This window comes from Sapajus apella, unplaced genomic scaffold, assembly GCF_009761245.1.
Source record: "Sapajus apella isolate SASKATOON/1434 unplaced genomic scaffold, GSC_monkey_1.0 scaffold6, whole genome shotgun sequence".
NCBI classification, from domain to species: domain Eukaryota; kingdom Metazoa; phylum Chordata; class Mammalia; order Primates; family Cebidae; genus Sapajus; species Sapajus apella.
In genome coordinates this window covers 6,517,131-6,535,023 of record NW_022436946.1, presented here as the reverse complement: position 1 = coordinate 6,535,023, position 17,893 = coordinate 6,517,131, and the positions used below count along the sequence as shown (strand labels likewise).

The window sequence follows — 17,893 nt, the reverse complement described above, 5'->3', positions numbered from 1 at the left end:
TAGAAGCCATTCCTCAAACTCAGCCATGGTATGATTTAACACGGCGTTATTATAACAGGGAAAAGTAGTGGCATGCTGAAGGCAGTTCACACAAACTGGTTGGCCAAATTGTTAAATTTCAAGGAATGCTGCAAGCTGTTTGGTATCAGTCTTGCTAGCTGGTTGGAGGCCTATAGAACAGGTCATTGTAGGAGTATTTACATCACAGTAAACAAAGCACTCTGAGGACCACTCCTGCCTCCTCACCCCCAGTCCAAACCAGGTACATTTACTAGGATATCACTGGATAAGAGATTGGTTTAGAAATAGAGAACAAAGAGTGGGACCAATGGGATAAATGCAGAAGAATTATAAATAGATAGCTTCCTCAGAGTTAGGTGTTGGCACTAATCTTGTTTAGCATTTTAATAAATTCCCTAGTGAGAGGTAGTATACAAAGAGATATCCACAATTTTCAGATGACATTAAAAGTTTCCAGAGTTAAACTATAAACCCATGGGATTAACATCCAGAACTCTTAATAAAACTTTGTGCATTCTAATAAGGCAGGGGTAAGGCAATTAGGGGGAAATTATCTTAAAATACTCTTGTTAAATGATAAATTCTAACCTTTGCGTTGCAACGTAGAGATGAAATTTAGAGATTTCTGTAGACTTTTTCTGTGTTCATTCGTATAACTTGTTTGCTGTGATAAAAAGGCCACTGCAACACAAGTTCCATCAGAAGCTCTGGAAACCAAGAACTGTCCCACTCTTAGAAAGAAACCTTCGTACATACTTCCTGCCGTTTCGGTTAACATGCTTCAAGGAGAATGTAATGGAACTGGAAGAGTTTCAGAGAAAATTGCGCAACCTGTTCAGGGTATTATAGGAATCCCAGATGAGGCTGAAGATTATATTAACTAGCAAATCTGAAACATCTTGAATAAGGTAAATATAGCTATATTAAGCAAATCCTGAAAAACTGGAACTATAGTTCACCTCCTTAATCTTTGAAATAAGCGTTTATAGAAGAAATAGAAATATACTATCATTTCTCAAGGAAAAGAAATGATAGCAACTTCAAAGTTTAACTTTTATCAGTATTTAAAAATTATGATAGTTACATATTTTAAAAGAGGAAAATTTACTTCATACTTCCTCTGATTCATGGCCTACCTTTATCAGATCGGCTCTGTCAAAAGGAAGAGTGAGACATTCTCCTTAACTTACCTTTATCCATTTTTGTTTGCTTTTTTTTTTTCTAATGGCAACTCAAAGCAAAGAGCTGCAAGAGCCAGCAATTATAATTGTTTACTCTTATTGCTTAGCTCCCCAGGTGGGATGTGTTTCCAAAACACACTTTTGTATTTATAAGGAAATGTAGTTAGGATTAATTTTATTGCCCTAATTAGAATTCACATTTTGGTTAAATCCCCAATTTCATTTAAAATAAAATCAGGTTTCTTAAGAGTGAATTAGGCAAAGGGAAGAAGAGAATGAATCACACTTTCTAGGGAAAAGATCTTCCCCACAATGGTGAGTGGGCTATTTGGGTGTGAAAAAAAATAGGGCAACTTAATAAACTATGGCAAAACAGACCAGTAAGTGTCTTTCAAAAAAATATCTAACAAGGCTCTGCACAATCTTAACAAGAAAATTTTTTTTTTAAAAATGATTTTCATGTTAGTTCAGAGTTGTCTCGGATAAACTAAAAAACAAAAGCTGTGGTAGATGACCTAAAAATATTGCACTTTCTGTTATTTTTTACTTTTTAATGAAATATACACATTCAGCAAGCTGCACCTCACTGTAGACATCTCAATGAATTTTCGTAAAATGAACACTTCCGGTAACCACCATCCAGTCTAATGCACCATATGTAGATGTTGCATATACTGTTTCCCTATATATTTATGTATACACAATGTGTGTGTATGTGTATATATATATATATATATATCATGCAGATTACTCATACTAATTAATCATCAATTGTAAATATGAAGAATATTTAATTGTTTTCCCCTTTGGTATATTTTAAACACTTCATTTCACAGTAATTCTTTTGAAATAAGGGAGAGGTGAGCACGCCAGAGTTTTAGGTGGCAGGCAGTGAAGAGTATATTGATCTCACACACAGTCCTATCATTTAGATTTGTTGTCGAGCCTGATTGAGGCCATTAATGCTGTTTTTTGGAATTGTATTTGTTAAAAGGAAGATAATTTTTAAAACGAGAAAAAAAAAAATGGGCACAGGACATGAGTGCCACAGTACTGCAAATAGAATGTAAGGACGGAAATAACTTTTAAGAAACAAATTTTGTTAAATTAAGTACCGTGACTAAATACTTTAATTCCTTTCCTTGTAGCCTTTAAGGATCATTTGACTTTGAACCTTTTAAGTTAAAGAGGAGTAGCCTGAAAGCCTGGGCTCCCTTCCACCCTGAGAGTGTGCGGGTACTGCAGGGCCGGCCGGGGGCTTCCCCCCTCGCTGCTCCTGCGCCCTCCCCCTACCCCACTTCCCCCTCCTCCCCTCCCTATCGCCCTCACCCCCCTTCTTCCCCCGTGACCCCTGACCCCAGCTAATCTGCATAGAGGAATGACAGGCATCCGCTGGGCAGGATCCGCCGCGCCGGCTACGGCCGGCCGGGCTGGGAGACCCGCGCTGGGGAGAAGGTGAGGGGACCCGGCGGGCCGCTGGGCACAGGCCGGGACATGAACGCTTGGAACTGTGGCTGGGAGCTGACCCATGATCGAAGGACCAAAGCAGCCGCGTGATCACTGGACCTGGCCCCTCGACTCCAGCCATGGGCCAGACCTCGGTGTCCGCGCTGTCCCCGCAGCCCGGCAGCGGTGAGTCCGGGGCGCACGCGATGCGCTCCCGCCGCGCGGGCGCTGGGCAGGCGGCTGGGCCCCGGGGCAGGCAGGGCTCGTCGTCTGGTCGGGTTCCGCTCGGACCCGCCAAGTCCCTCGGAGAAACCCCAGAGGTAGCGCTCGCCAAACTCTTTGTCGTGAAAGAGGAATGCCTTTTGGGATCCAGCCGATTTTACCTTAAAGGCACAGGCTCCATTTTTCTGTGCGCTATGCCTCGCTGTGGTTTTTATCCAAATTATTTCGGAGCCAGAAACTTACGGGAAACGCCATTTGCCTATTACTGTGTTTTTAAAAACGCGAAACTTAGAGAGCAAGAGAAACATGCCAACAGGTTTTTCTGTATTTACACTTGGCTTCCGAACAGGCTAGGACTGAATGCTCTCAAGCTTGTCAACTGATTTATGGTTTGTTATTCGGAGTAGACGCGCTGATCGCCTTCTTTACCTGGCAGAACGCTGAATACTTAATAACTAGCCCCGAAATGCGCAACTGTTTCAAATGAGACTTGTTTTGTTTATATTAGAGCAGTTATAAAATTTAGGGAAACGTATCTCATGAACTTAGTTCTCCAGGACTGAAGTTAGTTTTGTGGAAACGTGTGTAACGTGTCTGAGTTGTAATGTCATGTTTTAAAAGTTTCTCCTCGCCCTCCCCCCCGATTTTCTTAAACAAAAAGAGGGAAGGAAGGTACCTCTGGCATTTCCCCAGCAGTGTAGGGATTAAAAAAAACTGTTTGGTGCTGTTACCTGTGATTGGGTAAGGAAATAAATTTAAAAGGTACTATTTTGATATTTTTCCATCAACAATTAAAAAATAAATAAAACTCAAAGGGACCATTTATGTTATTCATTGAGGTATCTGATACACTTTTTTAAATTGCGCAAACATCAACAGGATCTTGCTGAAAGGAAATGACAAGGCGCAGAGGAAGGTTTTTTAATCTGCCTCAGGATGTCTAGCTAGATAGCATTCTGTCATTCCAGTCCCCTTCCCTGCTTTATACCCAGTGGGTTTCTTGAGGTAGCACAGTTTCACTCCCTGAGATACCACAAACTTTGCTGAGGTGTCTGGTAATACCGCAGAAGACCCCCTCCGCAAAGAAGAGACATCGGAATCCGAAAAAGATTACAGTACACCTTCCTTTACCATTAAGGACATGGCTACAGCTCTGAACATCAAAAAGACTTCATGTTGGTAGCTTTTCAAGAGAATTTTGGGGGGAGGTGTTGAGTAGGATTTTAAATTTAGTAAACTATTTTGTGTAAATAAGTCTTGGTTTCCTTTGTCTTACCTTAAAGTGATGTGAGACTTCTTTTCATTTCAAGAAAGGGTTATATTTTTAAATTTGCAGGTCAGCAAAGATAGAATTAAATCAGTACTCCATACAACATGTATATAGAAAGTATTGTCCTGAATTTAGTTATTTTATCACAAAATATTATTTGAGTGAATATTAGAAAAGCAAATTTTGCCTTAATAAAAATCAAGGAATACTATATAAATGATGTCTAAGAAGCAAATGAAATCCTAAAATGGGTCCGATGCGGTGGCTCATACTTTTAATCCCAGCACTTTGGGAGGCCGAGGTGGGTGGATCACAAGCTCAGGAGATAGAGACCATCCTGGCAAACATGGTGAAACCTCATCTCTACTAAAAATATAAAAAATTAGCTGGGCAGGGTGGCATGCATCTGTAGACCCAGCTATTCGGGAGGCTGAGGCAGGAGAATCGCTTGAACCGGGGAGGTGGAGGTTGCAGTGAGCTGAGATCATGCCACCTCTGGGTGCACTCCAGTCTGGGTGACACTGTGAGACTCCATCTCGGGGGACAAAAAAATAATAATAAATAAATAAAATCCTAAAATGAGACTCCCTGCCTCTTACCCTGTATAGCATAAAACCTAGATTACTATAATTTCAAATACAATGACTGATTAAAATGAGAAACTGTGCAATCTACTTAAGCAAAAAATGTTTTAAACAAAAAGTTGTGCTTGATCATAAAAGATAATTCAGAGAAACATCTTATGATATGGTGTTATACTTAAATTGCAGGTCATCATTTTTATGGATTAAAAGTTTGTATGAATTGAAATGGCCAATCCATACATCATACATAGAGGGTTTTTTATTTTTCAGTTAAGGTGGTTATGACTTAAGTTGTGATATTGTAAAAGCAGAACAGTTTTCTCGTGTTATCCAGTATCTCTAGGTCTATTGGAGCTACCCCATTTCCCTGAAGTGTTGCCATCAGTTTCTAAATAAAAACCAAAAGAAAAAAAAAATTAAATAAAATAACGTTTTCTGAGTTTTATATTCATGCCTGTATCTTTATGCGTCTGAGACTGTCAAACCCTATACTATTCCAGTTATTTTGTTCACTCCTTGTTAGCTGTTTAACTCTGGCTTTACAGATGGTGTGAAGATCCTTGTTCTGTTTGATCTTAGCAATCAACTAGTTGTTCAAGTCTGGAGCAGCTGTTTAGGATTACAGTATTAAAGATGATGCTCATCTTAAATGCTTAGTGGGTGAAAATCTGTTTAAGTCTAAGGAATCAATAGCAACAGAGTTTAATTATTCATACTTACCGCTCAATTTGGCCTTTTGTAAAAATCTTCATTATAGGCTAGAAGTTCCCTTGCTTCTCCCCCTTTTGTCTTGAGGCTCTCTAGAGTCTTTCGGCTTAGGCTGCACCTAATTATCCAGGTTCTAGGAAGACCATTAATAATTATTTTTGAAAATATGCAGTTAGATCCCCATTATTTTTAAAAACAGCCGTATTGACGTATAATTCACATACTATAAAATTCACCCATGAAAAGTGTACAGTTCGAGGCTGAGGCAGGAGAATGGCTTGAACCCGGGAGGAGGAGATTGCAGAGAGCGGAGATCTCGCCACTGCACTCCAGCCCGTGCTACAGAGAGAGACTCTGTCGAAAAAAAAAAAAAGAGAGAGATAAGAAAAGTGTACAGTTCATTGTTTTTCAGTGTATTCACAGTGTTGTGTGACCTTCAGTCTCTATTCTCACCTTATTCATACAGTGGCCCCTACCCTAATTAAACACTAATCGACTTTTCTGCCTGAATACATTTGCTTATTGAGAACATTTCATGTCAACGGTGTCATATAACATGTCATTTTGTGACTGGCTTCTTTCAGTTAGCATGTTTTCAAGGATCATCCATGTTGTAGCATGTATCAGTTGTTTATTTCTTTTTATTGCCAAATAGTATTCTACTGTATGAATTTGCCACATTTTATTTATCCATTTATCAGCTGATGGACATTTGGATTATTTCTGCTTTGGGCTATTTATGAATAATGCTGCTCTGAACTTTGTGTACAAGTTGTTGTAAAGCTATGTTTTCACTTCTCAGGTGTATATTTGGTAGTGGAATTGCCAGATTATATGGTAGGTAGTTCTATGTTTAACCTTTTATGGTGTTGCCAAACAGTTTCTAAAGAAGCGACACCACCTTACGTTCCCACCAGCTGCATATGAAAGTTCCAATTTCTCCACATCCTTACCAGCACTTGTTACTGTCTTTTTGATTATAGCCGTCTTAGTAGGTGTGAAGTTGTATCTCATGGTTTTGATTTCCTTTTCCCTAATTACTAATGACCTTGAGCATCTTTTCATGTGCTTATTGCCCATTTGTATATCTTCTTTGGAAAAATGTCTTCAGATCCTTTGTCTAATTTTAGTTGGGTAATTTGACTTTCGTTGGAGTTTTAAGAGTTCCACCTACCAGGGCCTTCGAAAATGCAGGGATTATAGGCGCGAGCCATCGTGCCTAGCCTGAATTTTTCAGTCCTGATAGTTTTTCAGTGGATTCCTTATGATTTTCTGTATACAAGAACATACTATATACAAGATACATTTACACAGACATGTGCAAAGAAACAACATTTTAATTCCTCCTTTTCGAGTTGATTGCTTTTATTTTTATTTTTTCTTATGTAATAGTTTTTGGTCCAGTGTTAAATAGAAGTGGTAGTTATGAGCATTTTTGTCTTGTTTCTGATCTAACAAAAACAGGTCTTTTTTTTGTTTTGTTTTTTAAACCATTAAGTACGCTATTAGCTATGGGTTTCTTCATAAGTTCCGTTTGTCACAAAGTTATCTTCTATTACCAGTTTGTCAATGTTTTTATCATAATAGATTGTTCAATTTTGTCATTTTTTTTTTTTGAGATGGAGTCTTGCTCTGTTGCCAGGCTGGAGTGCAGTGGCACACTCGGCTCACTGCAACCTCTGCCTCCTGGGTTCAAGTGATTCTTCTGCCTCAGCCTCCCAAGTAGCTGTTACCACAAGCGCATGCCACCACGCCCGGCTAATTTTTATATTTTTAGTAGAGACGGGGTTTCACCAAGTTGGCCAAGATAATCTTGATCTCTTGACCTCGTGATCCGCCCACCTCAGCCTCCCAAAGTGCTGGGATTATAGGCGTGAGTCTTAACGCCCAGCCTCAATTTTGTCAAAGGTTTTTTTCTACCTCTGTTGAGATGATCATATGATTTTTGTCCTTTATTTTATTCGTTTGGCATGTTACATTAATTGATTTTTGGTTGTTAAATCAACCTTGTATTCCTGGGATAAATGCCACTTGGGTAATGTGTATAACTTTTTTTGTATATTGCTAGGTTAGGTTTACAGGTATTTTACTGAGAATTGGGTCCATTGTTTCTAAGCACAGGTTAAAACGATATGTCCCCAGTAGGGTGGTTCCAGTACTCTCTGGCATCATGCCCTAGGAGGATTGAGACATCTAGTATTTCATTGTCAAGTATAGAGCATGGTGTATTGGATACAATAAGTTTTGATGAATATATGAATGAGTTGACAAATAGTATCAATAAGCAGCCCGACTGCTTTAAGCCAGTGATAATATGAATGAGAGGTATGTATTATTTATATTCTTTTTTGAGTCCCAGAAGTACATTACTCCAGCTCTGTTGTCTGAAGGGTGGTGTCCAAATCTAGTAACTGTTTCCCCAACCTCACCCCATTTTTTCGGTGCCACAGACCAGCACTCAGTTGCTTCTTTTCAGCCCATGGGTTGAAAGGTCAGACAATGCCACTGTCCCCATTTTTAGGGACAAGAGAACAAGTGAATCAAGTGTGCAGGATCACACCTAGGTTGAGATGGAACCTGTATTTATCTGTGTCTCTGGGTTTCCAAGTTTTGTTCAGGGCCCTGTATTTGTCTTGTCGAGAATATTTATCCATTTCCTTGTAAACCAGGCACAGGAAGAAGTCCTAAAGACCAAAGTTGATAGAGTTTGTTTTCTTTATAGTATAATATGCACACGGTCAGAAGTCAAACATTATAAGATGGTTTGAGATAAAAATGAGTTTACTCCCTTCTAGAATCCCCCAGTTCCACTTTCTATCTATAACCCAGCATAAACATTTTTTTTTCATTCCACACAGTTTTCATTCATAGATGTCTCTTTATCAGCAAATAAGACATACTGTACTTACTTCTCTATACTTTGAATTTTTCATGTAATATAACTTGAAAATATTTCCATCTTGATCTCTTTAATCCTATAAATGAACACTATTATAGTATGTGGATATATCAAAACTTCCTTTAAAAGAATCCTGTTGTATTTAATATTGTTCCGGGGTTCTTTACATATGTGTATGCTATTGTGAACAATGCTGAAATGAATATCCATATCTATGACCTCTCTCTGCACTGCAGGCTCAAATGTGCAACTCCCTGCTTGACAGGTCTGCTTGAAATCTTGCTGGGCATCCCAGAGTTAACACAGATCTAAACAGAAGATTTGATTTTGTCCTCCAAGTCAGCTCTTCCCTTGACTTCTACATTTCACCAAATGAAACCCCAACTACTCACTTATTCTAGTCAAAGATCTAGGACTTATTCTTAGGTTTGCCTTTTCCCTCCACATGGATCCATCAGCAGGTCCTGTCCTTTTTTCTTCCCAAATATATCTCAAGTCCATGCTCTTCCATCTGTCTTTACTGTCACCATCCAAGCTCTGGGGCCATCCATTATATGGACAACTAATGACATATTAGCAGCAGAGTTGCTAGGTCAAAAGACTTGTGTGTTTTATTTTGATAGCCTTTGCTAAATTACTGTCAAAGAGGCTGTCTCAGTGTATCTGCCTGTTTTTTTTTTTTTTTTTTTTTTGAGACAGAGTCTCGCTTTGTCACCCAGGATAGAGTGCAGTGGTACCTCAGCTCAGCACAAACTCTACCTCCTGCCTCAGTGATTCTCCTGCCTCAGCCTTCAGAGTAGATGGAATTACAAGCTCCTGCCACCACACCCAGCTAATTTTTGTGTTTTTGATAGAGACGGGGTCTCACCATGTTGGCCAGGCTGGTCTCGAATTCCTGACCTCAGGTGATGCGCCCGCCTCAGCCTCCCAAAGTGCTAGGATTACAGTCATGAGCCACCACACCCAGCTATATCTGCTTATTATATGAGAATTTCTGTTTCTGTACTTTGTCACCACCACTGCATTTCAGGGTCACTATTAGCCCATAGGAGAATTATAAGTCACTTCCTCTGGGTGTGCTGGCTCCCCAGCACAGATTTAACAAGTGGAACATTAGCAGGACTTTAGTTCCCACTCATTCTCTTACCTAGGTGTCCTTCTGCAGTTAACACTCTACACAACTGTACATAACCGCAATGCTGTGCACAAGTAATGTTTTAGAATCTTTGTAAATCTATATGTAAAAAATGGCATCTTATTTTGATTATGAGGTATAGGACATTTATATTTCCATTTCTTTGAATTGCCTATTTATAGCCTTTCCTCATTTTTATGGTTTCTTACAGAGTTGTATATTCAGGAGATTAGCCTTATGTCTATCATATATTGTAAACATTTAAAAAATTTTTCTTATACCCTAAGCTTGTTTATATTTTTTTATATGAAAACGTTAAAATTTTAAGTCAAATAGATTAGTCATTTTCTTTCTTGCAAACTAGGGCTATTTCAAAAATGCTTTCCTCTGCTATTTTTCTCATATTTTGAATATTTGATCTCTGCAATTTATTCTGGCTTATGATGAGTAGATTTAATAATATAAAACTTAAAACTTTTACATGGCCAAAAAAAATTAACATCAGAAAATTGAAAAGGAAAATCGTAAAGTGGAAAGAAATATTTAATTGCATATGAAAAATTATTATTAATATCGTTAATGTAGTAAGACCTCTTAAAAATCAATAACAAAAAGATAACCACATAGGAAAACCAGTAAGTAACATGAACAGGCATTTTCCAAAATATCTACTGGCTGTAATTGTGAACTCACAATGGGCCAGCAACTACTCTAAGTGCTTAACTTGAATTAACTTTTAATACTTATGACATTCATCCGGGGTAACTAATATTAATATCCCCATTTCATAAACCAGGAAAACTAAAGTAAAAGAGCTAAGTAGCTTGCCCATGTTACTTGACGGAAGAAGAAACGTAAGTGACCACTTAAGCTGTAAAATAAGGGTTAAGCCATTAAATGAAAGAAACAAAAGGGGGATGCCACTGATTACCTGTGAATCTAGCAAAGATTAAAATGAGTAATTCCCAAAAGACAATTGTTCTGTGGTAATTTAAACAGGTACAACTTATCAGGAAAGCAGTTTGGCAAGATATATTAAAAGTCTTAAAATGTGCACTTAGGCCGGGCGTGGTGACTCATTTCTATAGTCCCGGCACTCTGGGCAGCCGAGGCGGGTGGATCACCTGAGGTCAGGAGTTTGAGACTAGCCTGACCAACATGGTGAAACCCCTTCTCTATTAAAAATAGAAAAATTCACTGGGCTTGGTGGTGGGCACCTGTAATCCCAGCTACTTGGGAGGCTGAGGCAGGAGAATTGCTTGAACTCGGGAGGTGGAGGTTGCAGTGAGCCGAGATTGATCCACTGCACTCTAGCCTGGGCAACAGAGTAAGACTCCATCTCAATTAAAAAGAAAAAGATGCACTTAGACTACTACTTAGACCCAGCAGTTCCACGTATAGAAATATATTGTAAAAGAAATAATTAATTGTTCATAAAAACAATTTTTATAAAAGTCAAACATTGGAAATAACATAATAGTCAAACATCAAGTTGAATTGATTGAAATACAGACATGTGATAAAATAAGCCATTTAAAAATGATGTAAAAATATTTTTAAAAGGCAATTTTTATTATAAATAACCGATATGTGAAAAGGCAGGGTTGTGAAGTAATATGATTCCATTTTTAAATATGTAAAGAAAAATTTATATGGACGCACACATACAAGAGAGGAACTTCAGTATTGAAGAGTTAGTGTGACAGTCATGGCTTTCCCTGCTTTGGACATGATCAAAGCCAAGGTTTCCATATCCACCGTCCACTTGGACCTCGGCTGTCATTACAGTCATGAGCTGACGTGCAACTGTACCAGCTCTTCTCCAGCTGTGTGGATTCTGAGCTTTAAGCTCAATGGCTGGTTTTCAGCTACTTTTTTTTTTTCTTGTCAGTGATGAAAAAAAAAAAAGCCCTTCTTTTTAGGTTTGTTTTTTTTAGTCTGATAATAATGGAAACGTCACTTCCTTTGAGAGAAAGAATATGAGCAAAATTTCAACATCAGCTGCTTCTCTTTGGTCCACAGCTCATCAGCTTTGGTGAATGAGTAATATCCCAAATATTTTAATTTTATTTTTAGCAGTCTGAAAAATAAAATAATAAGTTTATTTTATATTTAGCAGTCTGAAAACATAATGGCCAGTGAGCAAGTCACACTTCACCTCTTGCCTTCTTAATGCAGTAGGGAAGGAGATAAGAAACCTGCTTCCTTGGTCTTACAATTAAGCCTATTTAATTTGAATAGAGGAAAAATTCCAACATTTTTTCTTTTCTTTGGGGGCTTTACTGTAGCAGGTTAACTGCTAGTCTCTATTCTTGGGAGAAAAGATTAGTATTTAGTGAAGACTCAACTGATGTAAAAGTGGTATTCAGGATAGAAATAGACTTAAGAAAATAAACACATCTTGTGTCCTCCCCGCAAAAGCAGGGGAACAAAAACCAAAACTACAGAAATCCAGAAAGGAATAGGCAAATCGCATTACTTGCTAAAAGGTCAGTCTAACCATTATCATTTATATTTATAAGCCATCCCTCCATTTATTTTCATTTCAAGGCCTGGATGTTTTTATTCATATCAACCTTCTGGCAAGTAAAACACTGCAGCCCTTAACACTAAGGAAATTTGGTTGCCAAGGAAGGACTGAAGTGCTATTTTGCTTAAGAATATCCTGGAAAGCTGTGCTGGTATGTGCTTGGCAGGTATATTCCTACAAATCAGCCTGTTTTATGAGGGAATATTAAGAAGGAGAAGAGTGGCACCTTCATCCAGAAAACAGTTCCAAAATTAAAGTTGTTATGTGTAAGGTTAGTTATGCTAAGCAATGTGGGAAGTTCCAAAGATAAATCATACACAGACTCTGCCCACAAAGCGTCCAAGCCTAGAAGATGCTTAGTGAAAATGTGCAGAAATGATAGCGGAAGGGAAGGGATACCTAGAGGATTGGACTAGATCAGGGAGGCAAAATACTGAATGGGGACGAGAATTCAGGCTCTGAGAAGGAGAGTGGAAGGCAATACTGAAAGCCACAGACAATGGGAACCACTGAAGTTTTTTTCTTTTTAATCAAACCAGAGAAATGATTATTGCTTTGCCTCAGGGGATGAGTCGGCCTGTGACCTGCAGTACAGATTTCATGGTGTGAGCCTGAAAGTGGAACCAAGAAGTAGGCTGGAATAATCCAGCAAAGTGAAGGGATGCCGGGCTGAGGGGTTGGGTTAAGAAATGGGAGTAGGGTCTCACCCAACTCTCAGAGTTACAGAGTTTGTGTCTGCAACTCTGACCTCTCTCTGCACTCCAGGCTCAAATGTGCAACTCCCTGTTTGACAGGTCTGCTTGACTTGCTGGGCATCCCAGAGGTAACATAGATCTAAACAGGAGGTTTGATTTTGTCCTCCAAGCCAGTTCTTCGCTTGACTTCTTCATTTCACCAAATGATCCAGCCACTCACTTATTCTAGTCAAAGATCTAGGACTTATTCTTAGGTTTTCCTTTTCCCTCCACATGGATCCATCAGCAGGTCCTGTCCTTTTTTCTTCCCAAATATATCTCAAGTCCATGCTCTTCCGTCTGCCCCTACTGCCACCATCCAAGCCCTGGGGCCATCCATTACATGGACAACTGCAGTAGATTCCAGCTGCTCTCCAGCTTCTGTTTCCACCCTTCTGCAATTCATTTTCCACAGAACAGCTAAAGCAATTTCTTAAAGCATAAATCATGTCACTCACTCACTCAAAACCTTCCTGTCCTCCCACTGCACTTGGAACGAAATCCAGATTGCATAGTATGGCCCTCAAGGCTGTACATGAGCCTATATGATCCCTGCCCACCCCTCTGACCTCGTCTTCCATCACTTTGCCCTGGTCCCTCTCTAGTGCTGCAGTCTCACTGCCTTTTTCAATCCTCAAGCAAGCCTGGCTCAGTCCTACCCATGGACCTTGGCCATGGCTGCTCCCTGTTTGAGACACTCTTCCCTTGGCTATTTGCAAAGCTGACTCCTTGTTTCAGCTGCATCCTTGTGCTTTGTAGAGACCTTTGCTGCCTACCCCTCTCCACAATAACCCACCCTGGCCCCACTCACAGCTCTCTGTGCCTTCATTGCCCTTAGCACTCAGATGGTCTTGTTGTTTGTTTTATTCATTGTCTCTCTTTGCTAGAATATAAACTCCATGATCTACAAGACATTACCTGTCTTGTTCACCAATGTCTCTTCTTATTCCTAGATATATGCCTGACACCGAAACTGTTTGTCAAATAAATGAATAGCTTTGTTTGGCCAGGTCATAGATTAGTAGAATAGTAGGAACTGAGTAGAAAGTTCAGGTGCATCTAAGAAATGTGGAGTTGTTTCAACTGATTCTTTAATCTTTAATTCTCCAGTCTCTAAATAGCATGCTCTTTGCTACCTATTGATTGATTGCTCATCATGACAAATTATCTACTGAGCTCACAGCATGGAACCTGAGGACATGACTCTCTTTTTTCACCCTGCCCCAACCCCTGCCCCTCCCCATTTCAAAATTAAACATTTCCTATTCTCCCATTTTCTCATCTTCTCAACATTCTTTTTTTTTTTTTTTTTTTTTTTTTTTAGACCAAGTCTCTCTCTCTCACCCAGGCTGGAGTGCAGTGGCCTGATCTCGGCTCACTGCAACCTCCACCTCATAGGTTCAAGCAATTCTGTCTTCCTCAGCCTCCTGAGTAGCTGAGATTACAGGCACCCGCCACCATGCCTGGCTAGTTTTTGTGTTTTTAGTAGAGATAGGGTTTTGCCATGTTGGCCAGACTGGTCTTGAACTCCTGACTTCAAGTAATTCACCCACCTTGGCTCTCAAAGTGCTGAGATTACAGGCGTGAGCCACCATGCCCAGCCCCAACATTCTTATATAGTGCTTTGATTATATCAGTAGTCCATGGAACAGCAGAAATGCCAATGACAGCTAAGGCTTGTGGTAAACCACGATTACTTTTTCTCTCCTGATATCTTGTTTCCCCTACTGGTGTTTTTGGTAGCTTGCTAAGTATCCTGTACAGTCACCCACACACTTTCTCTTGTTATGTCTTTAATAAATTGCTTCTCAATATGTTCAAACACTTGAGTTATTCTTTCAGGTTCATCTTTAAGAAGTTCATGCATAGTCTTTGTCCTCTTTCCGTGTGGACTGGATTTTCTCTGAGCCCACTGTCCGACTGTTGTCTTGGGATCTCTGTTCACCACACTGGGGGGATTCCTTCCATTTTCCTCTTGTGTTGAATCTCCAGATTACTGGATCCCACGCCTTTTTTTTTTTCCTTCTGGGTCTATTTCCTTATTTTGGCAGAGCACACAGGGTGCTTCTTGAGAAAAGCTCATGGGGTGTATGTTTTTTGATTCTTTGTATTAGAACGTGTCTTAATTCTGGCTTCGTGCTTGGTTGATAGCTTGGCTGGGTCAGAAGGTAGCAAAGCAAACTTGTTGCAATATGCACAAACACCCGCCATCCCTCCCAATTAATCATGATGAACGTTTTACCTTTATGTAGACAGCTTGTTTTTTCTCTTTAGCAAATAGATTTTAACTCATTTCAAAAGACTTTCTTGGGTGATGTTCACACAAGATCTCAGCTTGGACCTGGCTTGATGCCATGGTCTAAAAAATATTTCATGGAAGTTTAAAAGATTTATGGTACATAGACAATTTAAAAATGTGTTTACTGTGATAATAATGTGCTGGCATTTTAAAATAAGACTCACATTTAAGATTTACAGTGAATAATCGCGGTATTCCTGTATTTTTCTGTGTTTTTATTTTAGGGGTACATCATCTTTATGGGATGCTGGTTCTGATGCGATCCTGGTGGTATTACAAACTACCGTTGATATTTCACAAATTGTGAGACTCACCTAGTGTGCAAAATACTGATTGCTGGGTCCCATATTCTAGATCAGCAAAATCAAAACCTTCTGGAGAGGGGTCTCAGAATCTGTGTTTTCAATAAACATTCCAGATGATTCTTCCCCCTACCACAGATGGAGTTTTCACTCTTGTTGCCCAGGCAGGAGTGCAATGGCGTGATCTTGGCTCACTGCAACATCTGCCTCCCAGGTTCAAGCAATTCTCCTGCCTCAGCCTCCTGAGTAGCTGAGATTACAGGCATGTGCCAGCACGCTCAGCTAATGTTATGTTTTTAGTAGAGACAGGGTTTCTTCATGTTGGTCAGGCTGGTCTTGAACTCCCAACCTCAGGTGATCTGCCCGCCTCGGCTTCCCAAAATGCTGGGATTACAGGTGTGAGCCACCATGCCCGGCTATTCCAGGGGATTCTTAAGGTAAGAAACACCTTCTGGAAAACGAATTCTAGGTTGGTCGGACTACACAGATGCTTCTCAACTTATGATGGAGTTACATCTTGATAAGCCCATCATAAAGTAAAAAAAAAAAAAAAAAAAATAGTCAAACCTTGGTAAATCAGGGACCTTCTGTATTTAAATAAAAAAATTCTCATTTGAATCTTTATGTGTGTCTTTCTCTTTACTTGAGGCAAAAGTTACAAAGTATCCAGTTCAGAAATTCTGATGTTCTGTATACAAATCCCGGGATGAACCAGGTCATTCATATTTACTGTTCCTGAGCAAATATTCCTATTGTCAAGTAGAATGTTAAGATTCTGATGGAATATTATTGCCAGAAACCTGTTTGCTTTTATGTACATTTTGTTAATATTATAAGCAGCAAAATAATGCATTTCCCACAATGACTAGGTTTGAAGTAAATATATATTTGCCTTCAGTTCGAAGGCAAGGAAGTTATCAGCAGAATGCCAATTACTATTTAGGAAAAGGCCACAGAATTTCAACTTGTTGCCTTTTCAAGAAGACCCCTGTGAACTTCATCTGAGGGTGCTGCCTGCTCATTACTTAACCCCAAAACCAAAGTCAAAGAACAGGGCACTGGATGAAAATAGCTGTTTAATAGTGAGTAGGAGGAACTATAAGAAAGATTTTAGTAAATACATTTCTGAAAAGGAGGTTGAGCCCTTTTCCCTTTTAGAACTGTAGGCGGCAAATTCTGAAAATTCCAAAAGGAAGCAATCATTTATTTAAGACTTCTGTTCATGTGTTCCTTTTTGGATAATGTTTGGCTTTTTATTTTCACCTCTGTTTGTACTTCAGGCATCCTTTCTTTTCAGTTTTGTGCCTATTTGCAGTCCATTGCCCAGTGTGAAGTAAATTCCATTCAATCTTAATTGGGGTCTCTTAAAAGCTTTTTCTAAAGAGTTTTTCAGCCTCGCGGTGGAAGACCACTGTTGGCTAAGGTGTTCCAGGGCATGCTGAACATTGCCTCTGACCTGCCTTCTGGTATAAAAATGTTTCTAACAACAGCTGGGTGGCTCACAGGACAGAGAAGGGCAGTCTTAACAGGATGATTCAGGATTTGCGCTGATCAATTTCATCTCTTATAAAGGGATTTTGTGTATTTCAAAATTTCTTCTGCATCTGTAACGTTAACTTGTGCTGACTGGCCAACCTGTTTATGAAAGAGCCGGGTGAGAATGGAAACTTGGAATAAACCAGAACAAGTTAACTGAGCTCACGCCATGGGTTCCTGTTGGCCTGACTGTGCTATGTTTCATTTTCCTAAAGGCTTCTAAAGCAGGATTGTATACATCTGTGCACAACTAATGTTCTGTCGCTTGGAAAGTACTTGACTGCCAATTTTTTAAGGAAAACATGAAAAGAATAAAATCAAACATGAGATTTTGAGAAGAATTTAGAACCGTACGCTTTTTAAAAACTGAATCCCTTCAGTCATCCAACCACAGAATGTCAGAACACACGTATACCTCATTTTCCAAACAAGAATGTTTTAATTTAGGAAGCCATTATAAAGTAATCATAGCAAAATCCTTCAAAGAACTTTTCTTTTTCCCTCTTTCAAGTGGGATGAGGTGGAGGTGAAGTTGAAAGCTGTGTGACATTTTCACTTTACCTTTGACATATTAATAAATAACATTACAGATAATAGTAAATGTCTGTACAGTATTAGTCAGCTGGGGCTGTCATAACACCATACCACAGACTGGGTGGCTGCAACAACAGAAATGTATTTCCTCACCGTTCTGGAGGCTGGAGGTCTAAGATCAAGGTGTCAGCAGGGTGAGTTTCTGCACAGTCTTTGTCTTTAACTTGTAGATGGCTGCCTTCTCTCTGGGTGCTCATATGGTCCATTCTCTGTGCACACACATGTCTGTGCTCACATGTTATCCTCTTCACATCCTCCTCACATGTTATCCTCATATGGAGTAGGGCCCATCCATATGACCTCATTTTACCTTAATTTTACCTTTTAAAGGCCCTCTATTCAAATATGGACCCATGTTGAGGTACTAGGAATTAAGACTTAAACATTTAAATTTTGAGGGACACAATTCAGTCCATATCAATGTCCTTTTTT

General features: G+C 39.4%; 1 protein-coding gene across 7 annotated transcripts in view; it reads left to right on the top strand.

The window, feature by feature from the left end:
• PHACTR2 (phosphatase and actin regulator 2) overlaps positions 1–17,893 on the top strand; it is a 293,379-nt gene that overhangs the window by 149,128 nt on the left and 126,358 nt on the right. For 2 of the 7 annotated variants that reach the window (XM_032274575.1, XM_032274572.1), the window contains exon 1: positions 2,580–2,834. The exons of 4 other annotated variants lie outside the window; for them this stretch is intronic. In XM_032274575.1, the coding sequence (XP_032130466.1) occupies positions 2,789–2,834 (46 nt within the window). In that variant the 5' untranslated portion in view covers positions 2,580–2,788. Of the gene's footprint in view, positions 1–2,579; positions 2,835–17,893 lie in introns of those variants that run through there. One more of the 7 variants, XM_032274576.1, reaches the window with a different exon arrangement.